The sequence below is a fragment of the Salvelinus sp. IW2-2015 genome, linkage group LG33 (assembly GCF_002910315.2).
Source record: "Salvelinus sp. IW2-2015 linkage group LG33, ASM291031v2, whole genome shotgun sequence".
NCBI lineage: Eukaryota > Metazoa > Chordata > Actinopteri > Salmoniformes > Salmonidae > Salvelinus > Salvelinus sp. IW2-2015.
The window spans coordinates 19587835-19614364 of record NC_036872.1 but is presented as its reverse complement, the minus strand read 5'-3'; the positions used below and the strand labels follow the sequence as shown (position 1 = coordinate 19614364).

General features: G+C 42.6%; 1 protein-coding gene and 3 long non-coding RNA genes across 4 annotated transcripts in view; 3 read left to right on the top strand and 1 right to left on the bottom strand.

Moving 5' to 3' along the window:
• The first annotated feature begins 4196 nt into the window (after positions 1-4196).
• On the top strand, positions 4197-6998 carry LOC139023595 (uncharacterized). The gene is made up of 3 exons (XR_011474747.1): positions 4197-6103; positions 6394-6726; positions 6818-6998. It is a non-coding gene; the product is annotated as an uncharacterized lncRNA (long non-coding RNA).
• A 375-nt stretch (positions 6999-7373) lies between these two features.
• LOC139023531 (uncharacterized) lies at positions 7374-8293 on the top strand. The gene is made up of 4 exons (XR_011474663.1): positions 7374-7406; positions 7484-7519; positions 7616-8167; positions 8236-8293. It is a non-coding gene; the product is annotated as an uncharacterized lncRNA (long non-coding RNA).
• Positions 8294-10209: 1916 nt separating this feature from the next.
• Positions 10210-16672, top strand: LOC111957845 (translation initiation factor eIF2B subunit alpha). Its single transcript, XM_023978876.2, has 9 exons — positions 10210-10612; positions 10834-10935; positions 11136-11272; positions 11465-11581; positions 11696-11808; positions 11918-11986; positions 14948-15023; positions 15141-15266; positions 15365-16672. The coding sequence occupies exons 1-9, from the start codon at positions 10600-10602 to the stop codon at positions 15518-15520; spliced, it is 909 nt and encodes a 302-aa protein (XP_023834644.1). The 5' UTR covers positions 10210-10599; the 3' UTR covers positions 15521-16672.
• A 1027-nt stretch (positions 16673-17699) lies between these two features.
• LOC139023596 (uncharacterized) overlaps positions 17700-26530 on the bottom strand; it is a 581371-nt gene continuing 572540 nt past the window's right edge. Inside the window, exon 2 of the long non-coding RNA XR_011474748.1 lies at positions 17700-17894. This is a non-coding gene — a long non-coding RNA (uncharacterized lncRNA). The remainder of the gene's footprint in view (positions 17895-26530) is intronic.

Here is a 26530-nt window from a genome sequence, read left to right as displayed (position 1 = left end):
AGAATAACTACCGATTCATTGACTTGCTTTCAATAAGAATGACAGATCTATAACTCAGCTACATATTGCAGCTTTAAGTAGTTGAACATGTTATTACTCCAACCTCTTGTGAAAGTGACAAACTGACACGTTTTCATTTGTCAAAAACAACTTTATATATCAAAGGAGTGCCTTTAATTTGACGCCCAGCAGTTCGGCACGATTATGTGCTTCTGCATATGAGCTTAGCTAGCCAACCTCGCCATGACATCGCCTACAAGTGTGATATGGGATTTCTATTGGGAAAAGCCGTTTCTGCCTATCTTCCACAGGAGGCTGCTGAAGGGAGGACGTCTCATAATAATGGCTGGAATGGAGTGAATGGTATCAAACGCATGGAAACCATGTGTTTGATGTGTTCGATATCATTCCATTTATTCCGTTCCATCCATTACTATGAGCCCGTCCTCCCCAATTAAAGTGCCACCGGCCACCTATGCTATCTTCATACTGTACTGTATATGGTGTAATCATTACTCTGATTCAGTCACTGTCGTCCGCCCATTGTTTTCAATCTACTCACGTTTGCATACACCATTTCATGGACCGTCAATATCCGGGTAGCATCTGGTTTATATGGCCCAACTACACATGGCAATAGCACTCAGTGTTGCCAACTATTTTTCAAGGAAAGTAGCTGTTGGTTACTCCATTTGTTGCTAGATGACGCGCATGCATGTGCATTACATTTCTATTAAAAACCTCAATACAAAAAAATAAACACCATCTGCTGAAGACATTTCAGGCCCATTTATCACTCTCGCTTCGCCTCTTCCTCTCTGTTATTAGAGCGGAGAGAGGCGGGGGAGAAGAGCGAAGAGATGCGGGGCTAGGGGTGCAAGTGATGGGTGCACACCAACAATGTATACAGTGCCTTCGGAAAGTATTCAGACCCCTTGACGTTTTCCACATTTTGTTACGTTACAGCCTTATTCTAAAATAGATTAAAATTGTTTTTTCCCCCCTCCATCTACACACAATACCCCATAATGATAAAGCAAAAGAACTGGTTTAGAAATTTACAAAAGTATTCAGACCCTTAGTCCTTTTTTGAAGCACCTTTGGCAGCGATTTCAGCATCGAGTCTTCTTGGGTATGATGCTACAAGCTTGGCACACCTGTATTTGGGGAGTTTCTCCCATTCTCTGCAGATCCTCTCAAGCTCTGTCAGGTTGGATGGGGACCGTCGCTGCACAGGTATTTTCAGGTCTCTCCAGAGATGTTTGATCGCGTTCAAGTCCGGGCTCTGGCTGTGCCACTCAAGGACATTCAGAGACTTGACCTGAAGCCACTCCAGCGTTGTCTTTGGCTGTGTGCTTAGGGTCGTTGTCCTGTTGGAAGATGAACCTTCACCCCAGTCTGAGGTCCTAAGCGCTCTGGAGCAGGTTTTCATCAAGGATCTCTCTCTACTTTGGTCCGTTCATCTTTGCCTCGATCCTGACTAGTCTACCAGTCCCTGCCGCTGAAAAACATCCCCACAGCATGATGCAGCCACCACCATGTCTCACTGTAGGGATGGTGCCAGGTTTCCTCCAGACGTGACTCTTGGCATTTAGGCCAAAGAGTTCAATCTTTGTTTCATCAGACCAGAGAATCTTGTTTCTCATGGCCTGAGAGTCTTTAGGTACCTTTTGGCAAACTCCAAATGAGCTGTCATGTGCCTTTTACCTGAGCAGTGGCTTCCGTCTGGCCATTTTACCATAAAGTGCAGAGATGGTTGTCCTTCTGGAAGGTTCTCCCATCTCCACAGAACTCTGGAGCTCTGTCAGAGTGACCATCGGGTTCTTGGTTACCTTCCTGACCAAGGCCCTTCTCCTCCGATTGCTCAGTTTGGCCGGGCAGCCAGCTCTAGGAAGAGTCTCGGTGCTTCCAAACTTCTTCTATTTAAGAATGATCGAGGCCACTGTGTTCTTGGGGACCCATCCCCAGATCTGTGCCTCGACACTATCCTGTCTCGGAGCTCTATGGACAATTCCTTCAACCTCATGGCTTGGTTTTTGCTCTGACATGCACTGTCAACGGTGGGACCTTATATAGACAAGTTCTTCTGTTCACCCAACCTAGAATTCCTTACAATCAAATGCCAGCCATTTTATCTACCGAGAGAATTCTCGTCAGTTTTAGTCACAGTTGTGTACATTCCCCTTCAAGCGAACATCAAGACGGCCCTCAAGGAACTTCACTGGACTCTATGTAAACTATGTATCCGGAGTAGAGGTCGACCGATTATGATTTTTCACCGCCGATACCGATTATTGGAGGACCAAAAAAGCCGATGCCGATTTTTTAAAATCTTTAAAAAATTTGTTATAATGACAATTACAACAATACTGAATGAACACTTATTTTAACTTAATATAATACATCAATAAAATCTATTTAGCCTCAAATAAATAATGACATCTTCAATTTGGTTTAAATAATGCAAAAACAAAGTTTTGGAGAAGAAAGTAAAAGTGCAATATGTGCCATGTAAGAAAGCTTACGTTTAAGTTCCTTGCTCAGAACATGAGAACATACAGTTGGGAGAACAAGTATTTGATACACTGCCGATTTTGCAGGTTTTCCACTTACAAAGCATGTAGAGGTCTGTAATTTTATCATAGGTACACTTCAACTGTGAGAGACGGAATCTAAAACAAAAATCCAGAAAATCACATTGTATGATTTTTAAGTAATTAATTTGCATTTTATTGCATGACATAAGTTTTGATACATCAGAAAAGCAGAACTTAATATTTGGTACAGAAACCTTTGTTTGCAATTACAGAGATCATACGTTTCCTGTAGTTCTTGACCAGGTTTGTACACACTGCAGCAGGGATTTTGGCCCACTCCTCCATACAGACCTTCTCCAGATCCTTCAGGTTTCGGGGCTGTCGCTGGGCAATACGGACTTTCAGCTCCCTCCAAAGATTTTCTATTGGTTCAGGTCTGGAGACTGGCTAGGCCACTCCGGGACCTTGAGATGCTTCTTAAGGCATGGGCAACTGGGCAACTCCTTAGTTGCCCTGGCTGTGTGTTTCGGGTCGTTGTCATGCTGGAAGACCCAGCCATGACCCATCTTCAATGCTCTTACTTAGGGAAGGAGGTTGTTGGCCAAGATCTCGCGATACATGGCCCCATCCATCCTCCCCTCAATACGGTGCAGTCGTCCTGTCCCCTTTGCAGAAAAGCATCCCCAAAGAATGATGTTTCCACCACCATGCTTCACGGTTGGGATGGTGTTCTTGGGTTGTACTCATCCTTCTTCTTCCTCCAAACACGGCGAGTGGAGTTTAGACCAAAAAACTCAATTTTTGTCTCATCAGACCACATGACCTTCTCCCATTCCTCCTCTGGATAATCCAGATGGTCATTGGCAAACTTCAGACGGTCCTGACATGGGCTGGCTTGAGCAGAGGGACCTTGCGTGCACTGCAGGATTTTAATCCATGACGGCGTAGTGTGTTACTATTGGTTTTCTTTGAGACTGTGGTCCCAGCTCTCTTCAGGTCATGACCAGGTCCTGCCGTGTAGTTCTGGGCTGATCCCTCACCTTCCTCATGATCATTGATGCCCACGAGGTGAGATCTTGCATGAGCCCCAGACCGAGGGTGATTGACCGTCATCTTGAACTTCTTCCATTTTCTAATAATTGCGCCAACAGTTGTTGCCTTCTCACCAAGCTGCTTGCCTATTGTCCTGTAGCCCATCCCAGCCTTGTGCAGGTCTACAATTTATCCCTGATGTCCTTACACAGCTCTCTGGTCTTGGCCATTGTGGAGAGGTTGGAGTCTGTTTTGATTGAGTGTGGGACAGGTGTCTTTTATACAGGTAACGAGTTCAAACAGGTGCAGTTAATACAGTAATGAGTGGAGAACAGGAGGGCTTCTTAAAGAAAAACGAACAGGTCTGTAGAGCCGGAATTCTTACTGGTTGGTAGGTGATCAAATACTTATGTCATGCAATAAAATGCAAATTAATTACTTAAAAATCATACAATGTGATTTCTGGATTTTTGTTTTAGATTCCGTCTCTCACAGTTGAAGTGTACCTATGATAAAAATTACAGACCTCTATATGCTTTGTAAGTAGGAAAACCTGCAAAATCGGCAGTGTATCAAATACTTGTTCTCCCCACTGTATGAAAGCTGGTGGTTCCTTTTAACATGAGTCTTCAATATTTCCAGTTAAGAAGGTTTAGGTTGTAGTTATTATAGGAATTATAGGACTATTTCTCTCTACGATTTGTATTTCATATACCTTTGACTATTGGATGTTCTTATAGGCACTTAGTATTGCCAGTGTAACAGTATAGCTTCCGTCCCTCTCCTCGCTCCTACCTGGGCTCGAACCAGGAACACATCGACAACAGTCACCCTCAAAGCAGGGTTACTCATGCAGAGCAAGGGGAACAACTACTCCAAGTCTCAGAGCGAGTGACGTTTGAAACGCTATTAGCGCGCACCCCGCTAACTAGCTAGCCATTTCACATCGGTTACACCAGCCTAATCTCGGGAGTTGATAGGCTTGAAGTCATAAACAGCGCAATGCTTGAAGCATAGCTAATAGCTGCTGGCAAATCGCACAAAATTGCTGTTTGAATGAATTCTTACGAGCGTGCTGGTGCCGACCATCGCTCAGTCAGACTGCTCTATCAAATCATAGACTTAATTATAACATAATGTGAACGCCGCGTGTAACACATCCGGTATCAGGATAAATAAAAAGCAAGGTCTGCTAACTTTCTTTAATTATGTTTAATTACCGCAAGCAATGAATGGCAAATGCAATTTTCGTATATACGGGTTCACTGTATCACCACGCAGGGTAAAGCAGGGAACTGGCAGGAAGTACGTAAACAGCTGTTCTTATACCGTGATGACGTAGTTCCAACGCGTCTGTTGGCCTATCACAGTAGAGGCTGAGCGCGGTTTAGACTTTGCCCCGCCTTTGCTGGCCCTCGGACTTGTCCAAGTCCCTTAGTGCTCTCCTCTGTCCACATCTGGTTGTTGGGTAGATTAGATCCGTCTTGTGTCTCCCCCGATTCTACACTCAAACAGTCCCTTATTTGGTATTGTCCAGTGCCCTAACTCCCTGGTTGGCCTAGAGATATGCACCCCTCCCCTCTCCAGATTGACCACAGCTTTTATGGCCTGTCACTCTATGTTGGTCAGTCTTTACACACCTACACATCTGTATTGTTTGTGTGTGTGTGTAACAAAACAATATTCATCTTCAAACAATATGCTAGCGGGCTATAGTGCATAAACATAAATCCTAACAGTGGCTATTGTTGTTATGACAATAATGAACTGTTATGCCTATTCATCATGCATTTATGTGATATCAGTGATAAACTGTAGTAGGCCAACATTACTGATTGCTAGTTAACGTTAGCTAGCTAAATTAGTAACAAAGTATACAATGTTAGCTAGCCAGCTATAGTAGCCATTTAATTCCTTCATAAAACTCATTCAAAGCAAGCTTGTAAGAAATTGTTTTCACTAGATAAATGGTACACTCCCAATGTTTAAAAATCAGAATTATTGTTTGAAATTATGATTTATTAAAGTTAATCTTTCCACATACCCGAAGCCATCCCTATAACACAAACAGCTAGCTAGTTAAATTATATTCTAGCGTGCCAAAATTAAAGCCCTGCACAAAAAATAATAATAATACAATATTGCATGGCCAGGGGCCTGTTGCACAAAAGTAGAATTAAGACATCCGGGATAAATGACTCAGCTGAGCTCAATGAAGCCAAAACATGTGCGTCCAGGCTTAATTGGTTGCACAAAGACCAAGCCAGGATGAGCAGACACGGATTCATTAAGCCAGGTGAAACCAATCCTGGATAGGTGCGCGCTCACGGCTCACTCAAATAGACCCCGCCACAGATCACAGATTAACTGATTTACCATGGCAACTAGAGCCGCGTACTTTTCCCCGTCGGAAGCACAAATCCTCATGGAGGCATACGAGGAGGTAAAAGATATAATTAAGAAGAAAGGCACACCGCCACAGTGATAAAGCAAAGAGAAAAAGCGTGGCAAAGTATTGCAGACCGCCTGAATGCGTAAGTGTGCACAATTACACACTCACCGCTCCGCTGAAACATCACAATTACAATTCAAATATTTAATTCACATCTCCAAAAATGCAGTGTACTGTAATTATGAAACGGTTAAATTTTATTTGAAATGCACTGCAGATATGAGTGAAATTGTGTAAAGTAACTCCATCACACTGTATAAGCTATGATAAATTTTTGATATTTTTACTGAAAAACAGACAAAAATACCAAGTAATTTTTTGCAGTGTGACTCCATTAAATGTGTGTGTGTGGTGTGGTGTTGTTGTGTGTAGATTAAACATGAACGGGCCAAAACGGACATGGCAGCAGGTCAAAATCAAATACAAGAACATTCTGCAGAATGGTATGGTCCCTGACTAATATTTAACAAAGCACAAGCATATATTGTACCCAGAAGGTGCCTGCTCACACATTGTCTGTACTGTTTTAGCAGTGAAAAAGAATACCCACAGACAAGGCACGGGTGTGGGTCACCAAAGGCTGACCTTACCCCAGCAGAGGACATGGCCTTGGAGCTAAATAAAGGCAGGCCCGTCTTAGAGGGGATCCTGGGGGGAAAGAGACGAGCATAGGTTCCTCCCAAGATGCCACCCGCTTCATTCAAGGTATGTCCTTCCATCTCTACATGGGATACAACCACATTCATATTTGAATCAATTTGGACTGTCTGACTTTGGTTTACCTATTGCCTTGCAGTGTCTGGCAGCACTGTGTTCCTGTTAGAGCCACCAGCACAAGCACCAGACGATGCTGATCCAGTGAGTACTCCATCAAAGGCATACTGTAGGCCTGGCATGTCTTGTCTACTAGCTTCAATATGAATCCGATTAAATGTGATAGGGTGAAGGCCCCAGTGCAGCAGCAACAGCACATGATGGAGACGATTGAGGAGGAGACCATCTCTCTGGATTCCAGAAGGCATGAGGTATCATGTTAAGCTGTGAAAGTACTATTTACTCTACAATGGTGAGGAGTCCTCATCAAATCAAAAATCTAATTTCTTTTACAGACCCAGATGCTATACAGTGGAAAACCAGCCTGGCAACATAGTGCGTATTAATAAAAGGACACCACATCTGCCAAATTCCAGCTGCGCTAATTGTATTGTGTTCACAGAGCTCACAAGCTATCAGAAAGTTGTATGGCAACACCTCCGGCGCCAAATAGAACTGGCAGACATAGACATTCAGTACAAGAAGAAAAAGATGGAAATTTGCACTGGAGTCCGAAATAAAAAGAGGACAATTAGGAAACTGGACCTTGAAAAAAAAAACTTGAGAGGGAGGTGAGATATGCCTTCAATGTACACTGTATGCTAACTGTAACACAAATGTATTAATCATTATTTTCTTTCCTCCCCAGCTCCAAGAAGATGACACAGCTCAAAATAAAAATTAGGTATATCTCGTAAAGTCAAGTGAGCCATGACATATGAGCTCTTATTGTGAGCACACAGGGCGGTGGCATCTTTCTAAGGTTTTTTTTATTTCCCAGCAATCAGTACAACCAAGTCATCGTTATAAGGCATCGCCCTCTTTTGCCCACCCCCCCAGCACCAGGTGTGGCCACTAGCCTATATTAAGGCCCAAAATTGTGTGTTCCTTTCTGCTCTGACAATGGCATGCCATTCGTGCGAGATGTGGTGGATGAAGAAGCACTTGTGCTGAGGAGAGCCTTCAGGCGAGAAAGGGTCTTCAGAGACCGGTTGGACCCACTGGCCTTCCTGATGACCATCTATATGAAAGATACAGGTTTTCTGCAGATGGCATCAGGTATCTATGCAGACTACTGGGTCCAGGATTAAGCACCGCACTGCACGGAGCCATGCACTGAGTGTGGAGCAAATGGTTTGTGTGGCCTTGCGCTTTTTTGCTAGTGGAGCCTTCCTGTACTCAGTGGGGGATGCAGAACAGCTGAACAAGGCCACAATTTGCCGCACAATAAGGAGTGTGTGTCTGGCTATCAAAGCATTAGCAGATGTCTTCATCTCCTTCCCTGGCCACAGAAGACTCTGTGACATCAAAGAGGAGTTCTATAGGATTGCAGGTAAGAGGATCTACAAATTACAGGACAACTGTTAACACATAGTAGGATACTCATTACTTTGTTGACAGGTTTCCCCAATGTCATTGGTGCAGTGGACTGCACACACATAAGGATAAAAGCCCCTCAGGTGCCCATGAGGCCGATTTTGTGAATAGGAAATCCTTTCACACATTAATGTTCAGGTGAACATAACTTTTTGATATTGTCCATTGACGAACACTCTGCATTGCCAGTGATGTGCATTGATTGGTGTAATATTCCTCATCTTATGATTTCAGATGTCGCAATGCTGACTGTGTGATCAGCAATGTTGTGGCAAAAATGCCTGGCTCAGTCCATGACTCCAGAATCTTTCGGGCCTCTGAAATCTATCAGTGCCTATCACAAGGTAAGCCACACAACCCCTATTTATAACCATCATGGCTGTGTCAAGAATATCACTGTGTTTATGAGGTAGTAATGATGAGATTTTGTGTTGACAGGTGAATTCTCTGGTGTGTTGCTGGGAGACAGGGGGTATGGCTGCCAGCCTTTTCTCCTGACACCTTTCACAGACCCCCAGGAAGCACAGCAGGCCTACAACCATGCCCATGCCAGGACCAGGGCCAGAGTTGAAATGACCTTTGGCCTCCTGAAGGCACGCTTTCACTGCCTTCACAATTAAGGGTCAGCCCTGTTGGGCATGTGATATTACTGTGGCTTGTGCTGTCCTCCACAATGTGGCCTGCCTGAGGAAGGAGAGGGCCCCAGAGTGCCACCAGCCATGGACTGGGACAATCCGGCAATCTTCCCTGATCGGACAGTGGTCGGCTGCTGAGGGACCAATATGTGTTGAATTATTTTAGTTAGTATGTGTGCTTTCAATTTTGGTTAAATATGTCCTGCGGTGGCAGAGGAATTTGGGTTTTTTTGGGTCGTTTTTTGACGAATTTGGCCTCTTATGATGTTTGTGCGGTATACTGTGTGTAATACAAGGCTGCAGGGAGGCTACTGCATCCATTCATTTGTCTGTTCAGTTGATGTGTATGGATTTGTCCTGCATTTATTTTAGTGTGCAGACATGCAGGGTGTGTTATATACAGACCTTTGAATGTGTATGTATCATTTTGTATAATATGCTTGGATTCTGTGCTTTCCATCTTGTAGAGTCACTGTGACTTCAGTTTCGAAAGGAGCTGATGGTTTACCTGCTTTGTTTTGTCCTTATTCAATAAAGGAACATAATGTTACACATTGTGTTTTTTATTCATATGGAATGTGTATTTGTTTATATGACAGAGTACTAGGGCCACACTGAAGAAAAGGATAAAGTCATAAATTTATGAGGCTGGTTCTTTCTGCAGAAAAGCTACATATTGTTTTTACAGTTTTGATACTTATGACAATGTGATACTATATATTCTGGCACATCAGCATGTCTTTGTTTATGAAACCATACTGAAGTACAATTTCACGAAATGCCCCACATCTGTCATTTAACAAACTGTCCTCCTTTAAACAACTGGTTACAATATTATGACTTGTGTTTTTTTCCCTCTGTGGCCCTAATATTCTATCATTTATATATAGCCTTATAGTCTATGGGAAACTGTAAATTATCTAATGATAGCAACATCATCTAAAAATCATTTTTTATCCAATCATTTGAAATTAATGATCACAAACGTTTAAATAATAACAGTGGGTCTAGTTATATGTGATAACAATGTATAGTGAGCAGTGAAATAACTATTGGTTTCCATTTGTGGTGACTGCTGACTGACATTAGGGATGAGATTAAATAGATCCTGGAATTTAGCCTGGTCTGGAGCAGGCTAGCTCCACAGAATAAATCTCCATGGTAATTTATACCATAACATATCCTCCTGCCCCCTATCCATCTTTAGTGCAACCGGATTACGGATCAATTGAGCCAGGATCACCAAGATATCCTGGCTTAATCCCTTATCCTAGTTTTGTGCAACAGGCCCCAGGTGCACCTGGTGAGTGGATTTATCTTAATCACCAATGGAATGGTCTAAAATGACAACACTCCGGGCCATGTGAAACGAATTTGACCAACGATAACTGAGTTATACGTCATCAAATTGCGACATTAGCTACACCATACCAAAAATGAGCAAACGTTTACCTAAAAATCTGTAGCTGTAAAAGTGACAGGATTAGCTAATACACTTATTTTGTCTGTTCTCAGTCCAAAACATAAGAACCAACTCTTGAAATAGCGTCATCCGCGTCAGGAGGAAAAACGTGCTGTTTCATCAGTTCTAGCAAGGTAACGTTACATGGTAGTTAGCCAGCGTAGCTACGTTAGTCGTTAACAATAATCATTCTGGCATTTACTAGGTTAGCTGCATAGAAAGTTTAATCTGTTCAAAGGTGTCATCTGGCCTGCTTCCTGCTTTTGTTGAGGTGTCGGCTTGTTTGACAGAATGGACAAAGATGGTGAGTTTAAGTCTCATTGATGAACTTGATGAGTAGACATGCTAGTCCCAAATGGCCATAGATTTCTGCATGATCTTATAGTTGCTTTCATGGGGGTTGTTTCCATACATGCACACCACTATCCATACAACTCTAAATAAAGGATAAGGTTTTTAGTGAGAGTGTAATCAAGTATAATGTTTCCATTTGACTTTGACTTGCCCATGGCCATTTCCTTTCAGAGCTGGTGGAGTACTTCAGGACACAAGTGAGACAGGACCCTGAGGTTCCCTCTGCTGTGGCAGCTATCCGCACTCTCCTGGAGTTCCTCAAAAGAGACCAAAGTCAGATTTTAATATTTGTACTTTTCTACTCTCCACTTGTTATGCTGATATCTAGTGAATCAGAAGGCTTTTTGTCTGATGATTACTGAAATCAAAATACTTTCATCATTACTGCTGAAGAGTTTGCACTCGATTTATAAATTATTAGCAAACAGACAAGTTGTGGTATTGATTGGCTTATGCTTTATGTCCCTGAGCAGGTGAGACCATCCTGGGCTTGAGAGAGAACCTGACCCAGACCATCAGGCGTCTGGAGGAGGCTGACTCCTCTGTGGCTGTCTCGTCTGGTGGCGAACTGTTCCTCCGCTTCATCAGCCTCACATCGCTGGAGCACCCTGTGAGTAGAGAGAGGGCCCTCACCTATCCTCCTCACTGTAACGCCAAGGCTACTCTTATACGCTCCGAGCCCACTTTAAAGTGATATTACATGTATTCAATACGTGAGAGTAGCTTGAGTTGTCCAGCATACCATCATGATTTAAGATGCCATTTTCAGAAATATTAAGTGTTTTCTTTGTCCCTCAAACAGGATCTCTCTCAATGCAAGAAAGTGATGGTAGAGAGAGGAGAGCTCTTTCTTAAGAAAATCTCCCTTTCCAGGAGTAAAGTAGCAAAACTCTGCCATACCTTTATCAAGGATGGTGCTGTAAGTATTTCTATTTAATTTTTTTATTTTAATGAAGATTCCAAAACTCACTCCACTGGGACACTCATGGTGATTCTGCCTCGAACTAACACTGTTCTCTATTGTCATTCACAGAAAATACTGACACACTCCTCCTCCCGGGTGGTTCTTAAGGTACTGGAGAGTGCAGCAGCTGACAAGAAACGCTTCACTGTCTATGTCACTGAGTCACAACCAGACTCTGCAGGGTGTGTGGTCAACACAAACACATGCGTATGTCTAATGTCAAACTAAGTAAGCAAGCCCTAAAGAGGAACTTGAAAGACTATTCACAAGTGTACCCTTTTCTCTTTCCAGAAGACAAATGGCTGACAAATTACGGAATCTAAATATTCCGGTCACGGTGGTTCTTGATGCTGCAGTGGGGTAAATACCTAAACATTTTCAGTTGATACATGAAAGCCCAGCTCAATCGCACCATGTTTCTTCGAAAGACCATACAGTGCCTTCAGAAAGAATTCATACCGCTTGACTTATTCCACATTTTGTTGTTAGCCTGAATTCAAAATGAATTACATTGAAGTAGTTTCTCACCCATCTACACATAATACCCAATAATGATAGTGAAAACATGTTTTTAGAAATGTTTGCTAATTTATTGAAAATTAAATACAGATATCTAATTTACATAAATATTCAACTCCAAATTGAACTCGGGTGTATCCAATTGCCTTTGATCATCCTTGTAATGTCACTACAACTTGATTGGAATACACCTGTGGCCAATTAAATTATTTGGACATGTTTTAGAGAGAAACACATCTGTCTATATAATGTCCCACAGTTGACAGTGCATGTCAGAGCAGAAACTAGAACATGAAGTCCAAGGAACTGTCCGTAGATCTCCGAGATATATGCCTCATCATAATTCTATTTGGGGAAGGGTATAAAAATGTATATAGTGTTAAAGGTTTCCAAGAGCACAGTGGTCTCCATAATTTGGAAATTGAAAAAAATATGGAACTACCCAGAGCTGGCCGTCTGACCAAACCGGGCAAGAAGGACCTTGGTCAGGGAGGTGACCAAGAACCCAATGACCACTCTGACAGAACTACAGAGTTCCTTGGCTGAGATCAGAGAACCTGCCAGAAGGACAAGTCTCTACAGTACTTTACCAATCTGGGCTTTATTGGAGAGTGGCCAGACGGAAGCCACTCCTGAGAAAAAGGCACGTGATAGCACGCCTGGAGTTTACCAAAAGGCATGTGAAAGACAGATCATAAGGCAAATGATTCTGTGGTCTGATGAGACAAAAATATTCATTTTTGGCCTGAATGCAAAGCGCTATGTCTGGAGAAAGATGGGTGATAAGCTGTGCCTGGTTAACACCATCCCTACCGTGAAGCATTGTGGCGGCAGCAACATGCTATGTGGATGCTTTTCAGCGGCAGAGACTGGTAAGGATAGAGGGAATAATGAATGGAGCCAAATACAGGCAAATCCTTGATGAGAACCTGCTTCAGTGTACAAACGACCTCTAACAGGACAATGACCCCAAGCATACGGCCAAAGCAACGCTGGAATGGCTTCAGAACAAGAATGTGAAAGTCCTTGAGTGGCCCAGCCAAAGCCCAGACTTGAATCCCATTGACAATGTGTGAAAAGACTTGTCAATGGGACCACTCCCTATCTAACTTAACAGAGCTTGAGAAAATATCCAAATCCAGATGTGCAAAGCTGATACAGACATATCCAAGATGACGCAAAGCTGTAATCGCTGCAAAAGATGCATCTACAAAGTATTGACTGAGATGTGAATATTTATGTACCATCTAAGGTGCGTACGCAGTAGACCCCGAGACTGCTGCGCAGCTCCACCCTGGGACAGCCCTGCAGAAGAAATATCAGCCCACGGAGAGAAGCACGAGATTGAACTTCACTTTTTTCCCCCCCGTTAGTTAACACTCAACGTTTCCCTTTACTGTGGCAATTGGGATCGAATCGACACAATTAGCCACTTTCAATGCAACATACTGAAACAACTAACTATGCAAGAGATTTAGTTGTAGGCAGAATGCATCGGAATAGGATTCTATTGCATTGACATGCATGACTCAGTCCGTACTATATACACAGACCGGTGCGACATAACCAATCAGAGCTGCACTAGGCCTATATGCAAAAAGACCATTGCCATATATGGATGTGCCATTTACTTTGAACTGGACTGTTTACAGCATGAGCGGTCGTAGATGCGCTTGTTTTGAATGTAGCCACGTGTGCACGTTTTGTTAATATCCTTTGCTAGTTAGTTAGTTATTAGCCCAGTTATAGATCATTTGTAGTCAGCAATAGGGGAGTGATTGCTTCCTACAAGAGCACAAAACATGTACATCTCTAGATATCTTTGAAAAGCTAGTCAGGTAAAAAATTGCTTTTTTGTCTTAAATGGGCAGTTTTGTGAGACATGCTTGAATAAGCTAAGTAGTCAATAGGCAGAGGGTAGCATAATTTGTCTGATTCTCTAATGGTAGGGGAATAATAATGATTTCTTTTTTGTAAAATGGTTTCTTGCATCAAACTTTTTTTCAGTCACCTTGTCTGAAAGACAAGTGGATAAACAGGTACATGTTTTTTTCAAAAACCTCATGGAATGTAGGCCACCATTGGCTGCTACTGTAAGCTGAATGATGGAACAGCTATTTCCATGTTAAATTGTTATGGGATGCATTTTCTCCATTGTTTTTGATGGTAGGCCTACATTATGATCAAATAGCCACATTAGGCTACTTAGCCACTGTTAAAACTAACTTAAAGCAGGTACAGCCTCAGTGTTCACAGTAAAGTGCTGAAAACAATGTGAGGGAACATTGCTTATGTACGCTGAACAAAAGTGCTGAGGAGTATTTCTGTCTGTAATAAAGTCCTTTTGTGGGGGAAAAACTAATTCTGATTGGCTGGGCCTGGCTCCCCAGTGGGTGGGCCCACACCCACCCATGGCTGCACCGCTGCCCAGCATATCTGTGAAATCCATAGATTAAGGTCTAATTTTTTTATTTTAGTTGACTGATTTCCTTATATGAATTGTAACTCAGTAAAATCTTTGAAATTGTTGCATTAATATTTTTCAGTATATGAAATATTTCTGTTTAATCAATACATTTGCAGACATGTTTTGACTTTGTAATTGTGTGTGTGAGAGAATCTATTTTGAATTCAGGCTGTAACACAATGTGGAATAAATCAAGGGGTATGAATACTTTCTGAAGGTACTGTAAATACCGTTTTACCTATACCCACTTTTTGGATTTGTACAGGTAGCCTAAATTAACAAGGCAGTCAGTGAAATCTGTATTTTATTACAGTACTGAATCTTTTTTGTTAAAGGTATATCATGGAAAAGGTGGACCTGGTGATTGTGGGTGCAGAGGGAGTGGTAGAAAGTGGTGGCATTATCAACAAGGTATATTATGAATTGGATAACACACCATTCAGACAGTCTTATGTTGATGTCCTATGATGTTACTATTTACAACACGTAGCAGTTTACCTTTTATTCTGCATGCAATTCACATGACAGATTGGCACCTATCAACTGGCTGTGTGCTCCAAGGCTCACAACAAGCCTTTCTACGTTGTGGCAGAAAGCTTCAAATTCGTCCGACTCTATCCTCTAAATCAGCAAGATGTCCCAGAACGATTTAAGGTAATAGCACCAAAATATGATCAATTGGCAATATAGTGATATTTCTGTAGTTATTTGATGTCCTAACTAGTGGTCTCACTTTGCTCTCTGTATCTCAGTATAAAGCAGACACACTGAAGGCAGTGGAAGACCTAGCAGAAGAACACCCAATGATTGACTACACACCGCCATCGCTGATTACACTTCTTTTCACAGACCTGGGGGTCCTCACTCCATCAGCAGTCAGTGATGAACTTATTAAGCTGTATTTGTAAACCACCATCAAATGAATGACCTTGATGCAGAACTTGATCAAGTGAAGTCACCGTTCAATACGCATTTCATTAAAAATGTCAATCCCCCAGGGAATCTGCCTTAAACAAACCAAAAACACTTCTGTTGTGTGTGACTATTTACCCCCTACTTGTTTTACTGGAGTTTGAAAGGTTATTCTGACCCATACCAGACTGTCTGTAAAAACCAGCAATCATAGCGGCATACTGTGTGAGTAACTTATTGCAAATTAGAAGTAATCAATCTCAAAAGGAAAAAGGAGACACTTTATTATGAACATAAGTTGGTCATCCATAGTTTAACTTCTTTGAAAGTTTGTCTGAGCTCTCAGGTGTGTTGGCTCAGATTAGTTATTCACCCTCTGTACCCAAAATAACACATACCAATACAAACTATGAAGAAGTCTGTAGGAAATTGTCCTCATTTGATAAATAGAAATGCTCAAGTGACTACTTAAAACTGGCAACAGCTCCCATACCAAGGCTTTTTTGTACTGCCCTTGCCCCAAAAGGTAGAATCATTACTACAAAGTATTTGCCATTTCTTTGTATTTTTACCATTAAAATGTGCATACTGTGACTGATTGGCACGGGAAGTGTTAAAAGTATTTGTTTATCAAGAACCCCCCCCCAAAAAATACAAGCTGAACAGTTTTATCTAACTAAAACAAATTTAGAAAGAATAACAGATCAAATACAACACTGGGCTTGGAATGATGTGGCTCAGTTGGTAGAGCATGGTGCTTGCAACAGCAGGGTTGTGTGTTTGATTCCCATGGTGGACCAGTATAAAAAATGTATGCACTCACTGTCGCGCTGGATAATGGTATATGACTATGTAAAAGCAAACATTTCCACCACCTACTCATTCTATCCACAGCTATAAGATGAGAAAAGGTCATCATTCTGGCATCCAGCGTTTTGGGGCGGTGGCTTTGAATGTGCAAATACTCAAACCTTCCTTGATCAAAAATTAACAATACCCTCTTCAGTGCTATTGATGTCAAAGTCTGAGGAGTCAATGCAAAGACAGTTTTCCGCGAGTGGAAAAACATGCATATGTACCATGGCCTGAAGTACACGAACAGAAAAACAGGAGATTGGACAATAAAGTCTTTGTTGTTTGATTTCCAATTTTGAAGTATGGTGTGGCTAATAGCTCAAGTGAATAGTAAATCATTTGAGGNGGAAAGGGGTTCGTTCGTTCGCCACTTTCAAAGTTTCAACTATGAGCGCTGTCAATGGCTCACAGGCTCCGAGAAGCACTGCAAACTGTACTGCTGGGAATGCCTATTATTTGCAAGTGATCGATTTGGTGTTTGGAGCCACACTGGCTTTGCAAACTTGAGTTGTCTAACCAAGGCAGCAACGAGACACCAAAGTACGGCTGGGCACTTAGAAGCAATGGTGCTTTTGAAAACGTTTGGGGACACCAGAGTGGAGCTACAGCTCTCACTCGTCCTGCGTTATGTGACGGACACGGGAGTCAAGGAGCGATTTATCCGGTTTGAAGATGTGACAAGCGGCAAGCGTTTCTTGGAGGAAAATGAATGTAGTCTGGATAAAGTTGTGGCACAGTGTTTTGATGGCGCAGCAGTCATGGCATCTGGACTCAATGGGGTGCAGGCTAAAGTTAAGGAGAGGGCACCGATGGCCTTATTCATTCACTGCTATGCACATCGACTAAATTTAGTACTGACTCAAGGAGCCTCAAAGCTTAAAGAATGCAAGGTCTTCTTTGCCAACCTCAATGGCCTTGCAGCATTTTTCTCACGATCCCCTAAGCGCACGCAACTGTCTAATAATCAGTCTTTGGTGAGTAGGCATACAATGCATGTTATTTTTTATTAAATGTGTATGTATGTTTCGCATTTTATTTTGTTAATATTAAATAGCCTATATATTAACAAAATAAAATGGCAAATAGCCTATGTTGCAAATTATTTGTTTTCTTTTATTTTCAGTGAATAGTTATGTGTCTTTATCATCACGGTGAAACTGCTTTGGGTGCGACAATGCGCTGTTTAGTGAACACACTGTATTTATTTTTTGGGGGACTTAAAGCTCAAAGTTTGTGGACCAGAAATGGATAGAAGAAGAATATTAATATAACTCTGTTGCACTCGACTATGTTCTTGCCTATTAGTTGAACTGTACTGTATTGTACTCTTCCCCTGCAATTCTCTGAAAAAAATGTCAATTTCAAGGTGACGCAACGCCTGGTTATACTGCGTTTCTGTCTAAATGTATAGTGTCTAGAGCCATGGCATCTAAATGATGGTAATAACAGGTGGATTAATTCGGGTGGGACTGTGTAGGACCTCACTGAAGGCCCAGGCGCCAGGCCCACGGCACGCTACTGTGTTAAAGGGATAGTTCAGCCGAATTACAAGATGACCAATTGGTTTCCTTACCTTGTAAGCAGTCTATGGCCAAGGTATGACAGCAATCCATGCTTTGGTTTTATTTCCCTTGCATGATGCACTGTTTCCACATTTTAGCATTTGTGGCACAAATCCCATTTAAGTCATGGTACCGATATTAGCATTTTTCGTGCATCATGTCCAAACATCCGAAAGTATCTAAAATTGATTCTGAAGCTCAACAAAGTCACTTGTAGATAATTTGAACATGAACATCATACACCCAAAATGCTAATACCGGCACAATATACTTGAATGGGGCTTCCGAGTGGCGCAGCGGTCTAGGACACTGCAGAACCAGGTTCTAATCCAGGCTGCATCACATCCGGCCGTGATTGGGAGACCCATTGGGCGGCGCACAATTGGTCCAGCATCGTCCGGGTTTAGCCGTCATTGTAAATAAATAAAATATGAATTTGTTCTTAACTGACTTGCCTAGTTAAATAAATGTTAAACAAAAAAAATGTATAAGTGGGATGATAGCAGGGCAAGGAAACCAATATATAATTTGGGTGAACTATCCCATTACCGTTAGGAATACAGGTAATTTAGTTATGTTTTGACTGGACACCAGAATGAAAGGCGCTACATGGCCAATCCAACATCTGCATTGGCCATGCAGCATTTATGGCGATATGGCCTCTGCAGAAGTCAGGGCATTCATACTTCTTGCGCTTCGTGGAGCAGGGCAGAACTGTTGTGAAGGAAGTTGTCAAGGAAGTGAGTTTGTGTTTAAACAGGACCTCCAGCACCCCCATCAACCCTCAACCAATCATGTCAATGCGGAGCTGGGATATGGAGCCCTCCGCATCGTTACAAAATTTGTGAGGCGCATGCCATACATGGCTCAAATTGGGCCTCTGCATGCCGCTGGAGGCTTCGCAATTGCGTCACAAACTCCATACTGGAGCCTCCGACCACATTTTCGGATCAAGCATAAATTGGCTCTTAGACGGAATGCAGCCCAAATCCACCAACACAAATATATGAATTATAAATAGCCATAACATGAAATCATGCCTTGGCTTATGTTATTTAAATTATAATAACTATGTAAACAGGACTTATTTTATATGGCACAATTTCAGTGACGTTTGCAAGGTGATGCTGCTAGCTAGGCAGGTTAACGTTGGTTGGCCAACTCGCAAAAAAGTTAGCCACTAACATCCAGAGATAGTTTTCTAATATCTCCGACATAGCTAGCTATGTTACCAAGCTATCTATTTACCCACCCAACTTAGCTAACAATAAAATTGTCATTATTATGTACCGCAAGGTGTAGACTTCGCTACAAGTACATTATATGCCAAGACAAGACCAACTGTTAGCATTATTTTTAGCCACACTTACTAACTCATATTGCTAACTAGTAAACTAGTAGGACGAGTTTAATGGCTTGCTAGCTAGCTAGGCTAACGTTAGCTAACTCAATTGCTCATATTTAGCAAGGCCCACATATTCCAAACCTAGCTAATTGAGCTGCTGCAGGGACTGATTTCGCGCAAACAGATTTAGAAAGATGTTGGGCACGTTCCACAACTCAATGGGCTCACCTCCACATCGATGTCAAGGAAACCTCCTTCGGCCACCTCAAACATGAGGCCCATCTTGGTACCAGAGTTGACTCGTTCAAAGAAACACTCTTCTGCATGAGCGTCGATGCTTACGAAGTAACCTGACGCTGTGGCGGATAACATAGTTAAAATTACCATACACTCCGAGAGAGTAAACATGATTGCTGTTGTTTTTCGCTACTGTCTAGCTATGTGAAAAATAGATTAGCGAACAAAACGCTCAGCCGCCGACTTGCGGAGGAGGAGCCAGCAGTAGAAGGGGGACGCAACTTCCTCGAAAATGCTGCCACGTAAAGACGGGAAAACGAGCCGCGTCGAGGTTCAAAAAGCCAATCGATTGTGCCCACTCAAATTGACCTCAGGCCCCTGGTCCAAGACCTGGGTGTATTCATTAGGGCGATTCGGTTGCAAAACGTTTCTTAAACGGAAGCAAACAGAACGAAATGGGGAGGGACCTACCTGAATTTGGCCAATAGAAACTCGTTTTAGTAATGCAACTGTTTTGGACTAATGAGTCAGTGGCGACCCGTCATTCAGTGCAGGTGGGGCTCTTATTATATATTTTTGGTCTTTTTTGGGGGACTTGCCTGTTTTGCATGTTATTTTGGCATTAATATGTGTCACATATCAGTTTGCAAACAATGTAAACAAAATAAAGTATATATCAATGAGTTAATAAAACCGTATACAAACATGGTCTCTTTTTTGTAAGGCAGCTCCAAAATGCAGGTGTTTCAGCCTAGCTCATTGCTTTCTGTGGTGGTGGGGCAGGCCAGCAGAAAATACAGAGCGTTGCGCCATGATTGGCCTCAGTGTTCTGTCACTCATGGGGACACTACGTCACCGCCAAGTCTAAGGGTAGAGCTTGACAATTCAAGCCCCTTGAGTGCTGCTATAGATAAAATGCCCATCTGCCTCACACTAATAATTTGGTCCATTCACCTGCCCTGAATGACGGGTCGCCACTGCCAGGGAGATATGTATACTGTAGCTAATACTAAGTGTATGTTGTGTAATAAGCTCTTTGTAGCCCATGTGCCTCACCCTAATAATTTGGTATATTTTCACCTCTTAATTTTGCCTACTGTCCTGACTTGGTGGTGCACATGTAGCCTATAACCTTTTTGAGAAATGTAATCATAGAATATTGTAAGAGCTTTCATTGTCTGCTTATATTCCCCCTTTATTTATCCTACGGTTCTGACTTGGTGTACAGGGAGAAACACTGTAAGAACGGCCCATGTTCTGAATTCTGTCATAGTCTGGGTAGCCATTTGATTAGCTGTTTAGGAGTCTTATGGCTTGGGGGTAGAAGCTATTTAGGAGCCTCTTGGACATAGACTTGGCGCTCCGGTACCGCTTGCCGTGCGGTAGCAGAGAGAACAGTCTATGACTAGGGTGGCTGGAGTCTTTGACAATTCTTAGGGCCTTCCTCTGACACCGCCTAGTAAAGATGTCCCGGATGGCAGGAAGCTTGGCACTGGTGATGTACTGGACCGTACGCACTACCCTCTGTAGTGCCTTGCGGTCGGAGGCCCGAGCAGTTGCCATACCAGGCAGTGATGCAACCCGTCAGGATGCTCTCGATGGTGCAGCTGTAAAACCTTTTGAGGATCTGAGGACCCATGCCAAATCTTTTCAGTCTCCTGAGGGGGAAAAGGTTTTGTCATGTTCTCTTCACAACTGTCTTGGTGTGTTTGGACCATGATAGTCATTGGTGACGTGGACACCAAGGAACTTGAAGCTCTCGACCAGCTCCACTACAGCCCGTCGATGAGAATGGGGGCCTGTTAGGTCTGCCTATTCCTGTAGTCCACAATAATCTCCTTTGTCTTGATCACATTGAGGGAGAGGTTGTTGTCCTGGCACCACACTGACAGTTCTCTGACCTCCTCCCTATAGGCTGTCTCATCGTTGTCGGTGATCAGGCCTACCCGTGTTGTGTCGTCAGCAAACTTAATGATGGGGTTGCAGACATGTTTGGCCACGCAGTCGTGGGTGAACAGAGAGTATAGAAGGGGACTAAGTACACACCCCTGAGGGGCCCCAGGGTTGAAGATCAGCATGGCAGATGTGTTGTTGCCTAACCGTACCACCTGGGGGCGGCCCGTCAGGAAGTCCAGGATCCGGTTGCAGAGGTAGGTGTTTAGACCCAGGGTCCTAAGCTCAGTGATGAGCTTCGTGGGCACTATGGTGATGAACACTGAGCTGTAGTCCAGGTGGGAAAGGGCAGTGTGGAGTGCGATTGAGATTGCGCCATCTGTGGATCTGTTGGGGCGGTATACGAATTGGAGTGGATCTAGGGTATCCAGGAGGATGCTGTTGATGTAAGCCATGACCAGCCTTTCAAAGCACTTCATGACTTCCGACATGAGTGCTACGGGGTGGTAATCATTTAGGCAGGTTACCTTCGCTTCCTTTAAATGAGGCTGAATGAACTGTTTCGCTGCCAGACAAGGCTCTGCTGATAGCCAGGTGTAACTGTGGTATAGTGCAATTAATGTACTGTTTAGTGTTGTGTAGTGGCTTTGCTGGCATGCATCTCACATTTTTTTGTTTGTTGCCCCACCAAGATTTACATGCTAAAATCACCACTGTTGTCCCGTGTGCTCCCTCTCTGGCCTCTAGGTCACCAGGCTGCTCGTTATGGCGCACACCTGTCACCATCGTTACGCACATCTGCATCGTCAGACTCACCTGGACACCTGGATCACTTCCCTGATCACCTTCCCTATATATGTCACTCCCTTTGGTTCCTTCCCCTGGCGTCATTGTTTCTGTTTCATGTCTGTGTGCTGTTAGAACATTCATCCAACTACAAGCACTCTGATGTGGGTCTGTGGCTGCGCTGCATGAAGCCCACCATGGCATTCTTTTGGTATTGTTCTTAATCCCATTCCCCTTTCCCTAAACTTTAAAATTGTACGTTTATAGACCCAATTCCAGCAAACATGGTGTAGTTCGTGGGTGGGCAATTTACGGCCCAAGCCCATTCAATCCAGCCCGGGGGAGATTTAAGTAAAAATAAACAAACACTCCAGGCCACTCTTGAACTTCTAAAACTAGATTCAAGTATGTAGAAAATTATAAGGGACCTATACGTTTTCAAATAACCTAATTGCCCTTTTTCTGGGCCATAAATAGCTTTATACAGTATATAGGTTACTGTGGTGCAGACTTATTTCCCGGTCACTACATAGGCCTAATTTGGAGTACTTTGGACAGAATTCGGGGACATTTGTGGCCACGCATCTGATTCACTTGGAGAGCACTTTGCAAATGACTTCCATGCATAGATACGATTCCAACACTGTGCATCTATTTAGAATGTTTAATGTTGAGTACTTTGAATTTGCACATAAATCCATCCTCTTAGAAACATGGCCAAGAAATAAGCTTACAACATGATCATGACGAAAGCTAAAAAGGACCAGTGCATTGATTAACTGTGATGGGGACTTCTTCATTCTACAGGGGAAACTAAAATAACACAAAGATAATAGATCAATAAATGTTCTACACAATATCACACAACAACGTTCTGCTACTATCTGGGAACATGCCGTTATAGCTTTATTATTTGGTAACATATTTGTCCCAGGTCATGTTGAACACATTCACTGTACAGTGTGGCTATTTCAACAACAGTACACACATTATTTTATAATAGCCATTCTATAGCCTAATAAAGCAACTCATAAAGTTCCCCTTTTTTATTTTGCAACCATGAAGTATGTTGTCCAGCCTGCTAAGAGCAAAGCACCTAACAGAACTGTGTAACTGAAGAGAACAAATTTCAGAAGTTCTTTGAAGGTCCGAAGAAAGCGGATAGACAAGGGCTCCATCTCGTAACGGTATTCCATTTCCCAATGAGTGATGTAGTTTGCAGGATCTGTCTGCTCTGCAATCACAGGCCCTGAAAAGATGAAGGATTTTAATTTGTCCCCCCCATTGGGTATATATACAGTAGAGCCTACAGTGCATTTGGAAAGTATTCAGACCCCTTGACTTAATCCACATTTTGATACGTTACAGCCTTATTCTAAAATGTATTAAATTGTTTCCCCCTCCTCATCAATCTACACACAATACCCCATACTGACAAAGCAAAAACAGGTTTTTAGATTTTGTTTTGCAAATGTATACAAAAAAATGGAAATATCACATTTACATAAGTATTCAGACCCTTTACTCAGTAGTTTGTTGAAGCACCTTTGGCAGCGATTACAGCCTTGAGTCTTCTTGGTTATGACGCTACAAGCTTGGCACACCTATATTTGGGGAGTTTCTCCTATTCTTCTCTGTAGATCCTCTCAAGCTCTGTCAGGTTGGATGGGGAGTGTTGCTGCACAGCTATTTTCAGGCCTCTCCAGAGATGTTCTGTCCGGGCTCTGGCTGGGCCACTCAAGGACATTCAGAGACTCGTCCCGAAGCCACTTCTGCATTGTCTTGGCTGTGTGCTTCGGGTCGTTGTTCTGTTGAAAGGTGAACCTTCGCCCCAGTCTGAGGTCCTGAGCGCTCTGGAGCAGGTTTTCATCAAAGATCTCTGTGTACTTTGCTCCGTTCATCTTTCCCTCGATCCTGACTAGTCTGACTAGTCTCCCCTCACTGAAAAACATCCCCACAGCATGATGCTGCCACCACCATGTTTCACCGTAGGGGTGGTGCCAGGTTTCCTCCATACGTGACGCCTTGCATTCAGGCCAAAGAGTTCCATTTTGGTTTCATCAGACCAGAGAATCTTTTTTCTCATGAAGAGAAATCTTGTTTCTCATGGTCTGAGAGTCCTTAAGGTGCCTTTTGGCAGACTCTAAGCAGGCAGTCATGTGCCTTTTACTGAGGAGTGGCTTCCATCTGGCCTCTCTAACATAAAGGCCTGATTGGTGGAGTGCTGCATAGATGGTTGTCCATCTGGAAGGTTCTCCCATCTCCACAGAAGAACTCTGGAGTTCTGTCAGAGTGACCATCGGGTTCTTGGTCACCTCCCTGACCCCCCCCCCCCGATTGTTCAGTTTGGCCGGGCGGCCAGCTCTAGGAAGAGTCTTGGTTGTTCCAAACCTCTTCCATTTAAGAATGATGGAGGTGGCCTCCCGAGTGGCGCAGCGGTCTAAGGCACTGCAGTGCTTGAGGCGTCACTCCTGTGGCGGCCGGGCGCATGCACGCTGACATGGTCGACAGTTGTACAGTGTTTCCTCATACACATTGATGAGACTGGCTTCCGGGTTAAGCGAGCAGTGTGTCAAGAAGCAGTGTGGCTTGTCAGGGTCGTGTTTCAAAGGACACATGCCTCTCAACCTTCGCCTCTCCCGAGTCCGTACGGGAGTTGCAGCGATGGGACAAGAATGTAACAATTGGATATTACGAAATTGGGGAGAAAAAGGGGTAAAAAAAAAAGAATGATGGAGGCCATTGTGTTCGTGGGGACTTTCAATGCTGCAGAAATGTTTTAGTACCCTTCCCCAGATCTGTGCCTTGACACAATCCTGTCTCGGAACTCTAAGGACAATTTCTTCGACCTCATGGCTTGGTTTTTGCTCTGACATGCACTGTCAACTGTGGGACCTTATATAGACAGGTGTGTGTGCGCCTTTCCAAATTATGTACTATCAATTGGATTTACCACAGGTGGACTCCAATCAAGTTGTAGAAACATCTCAAGGATGATCAATGAAAACAGGATGCACCTGAGCTCACTTTTGAGTCTCATAGCAAAGGGTCTGAATACTTATGTAAATAAGGTATTTCTGTTTAAAATGTTTAATACATTTGCTAAAAACTTCTAATAACATGTTTTCGCTTCGTCATTATGGGGTATTGTGTATAGATTGATGAGGATTTTTATTTTATTTAATCAATTTTAGAATAAGGCTGTAACATAACAAAATGTGGAAAAAAGTCAAGGGGTCTGAATACCTCCCGAATGCACTGTATATCAGCAACATATATTTATAGCTGAAGAGTGCATTAGTAAAGGCATTGCGACCTATAATTGTAGTTTATGAATAATTCATTTGTCAATTGCTCCAAATGCTTTTGGCATTGATCTCGCGCTTAGCAAATGGTCAAACATTTACTTCTGACACAGTTACAAGCATAGCTAGGCTAGTCTGTAAATCGTATTTGGTAATTAAACTATTGAAATATACCTATTGATATTTGAAGACATAAGAATGAGAAATGTCTAAAATAGCTGTTACTTTCGTATCAAAAGCCCTAATAATTATTTGTAGAGATGAGAAATATTTTTATATTTAGCTTCAACATCCGAACCAATAACAAGATTAGGAAGAAGCTGTTGTTTGTAAACATTGAAGTGCTGGTCCACACGCTCAGACCGGTAAGCAACTTTATCGACAGAAATTATGTTCAAATGTATTTATTTTAAAGTATATAAAGGAACTAAATTCCCTTACATATATCTATCGTATACATGTGGACATGTACCTAGTGCACCTTCAAGCTAAATAATGTAATAGCCTATAACAAAATAGTAGCAATAAAATATATTTCTCCAGACGAAATATTTCACATTAGTTGCACAAAAACAGCCATGCCCCACTTTCGCAACTCAAAATATATCTTTCACTTTGATAACCTGCAGTAGGACTGCAGTAAAAATTATTAAATTGTTTAACTATAACCTACTGTTACTGTTGATGTTATATGATTTCATGCTATTTTTCTAGTATCTGAAAGCTCTTAAAATGTAAGCGCATGGTGGATACATAACCTACTCACTGGGCATAGGGCCTATAACGTTACAACGTTTCAATATTTATGAACTGCTTAAATTGGTTACTTACCTTGTCGGTTTATATGAAGGATTTTCAACCTCTTTTAAAATTATTATGTTGAATATACTCTCTGTACACGGGTTTCAATGTGCTGCCAGGAATACAAGGTGATGTCCGTTGCCACAAGTCCTAATGGCAAAGGAGGGGCCAACAACAATTACATTGATTACAAGAGTCCTGAGACCCATGGGGTTTTCCTAA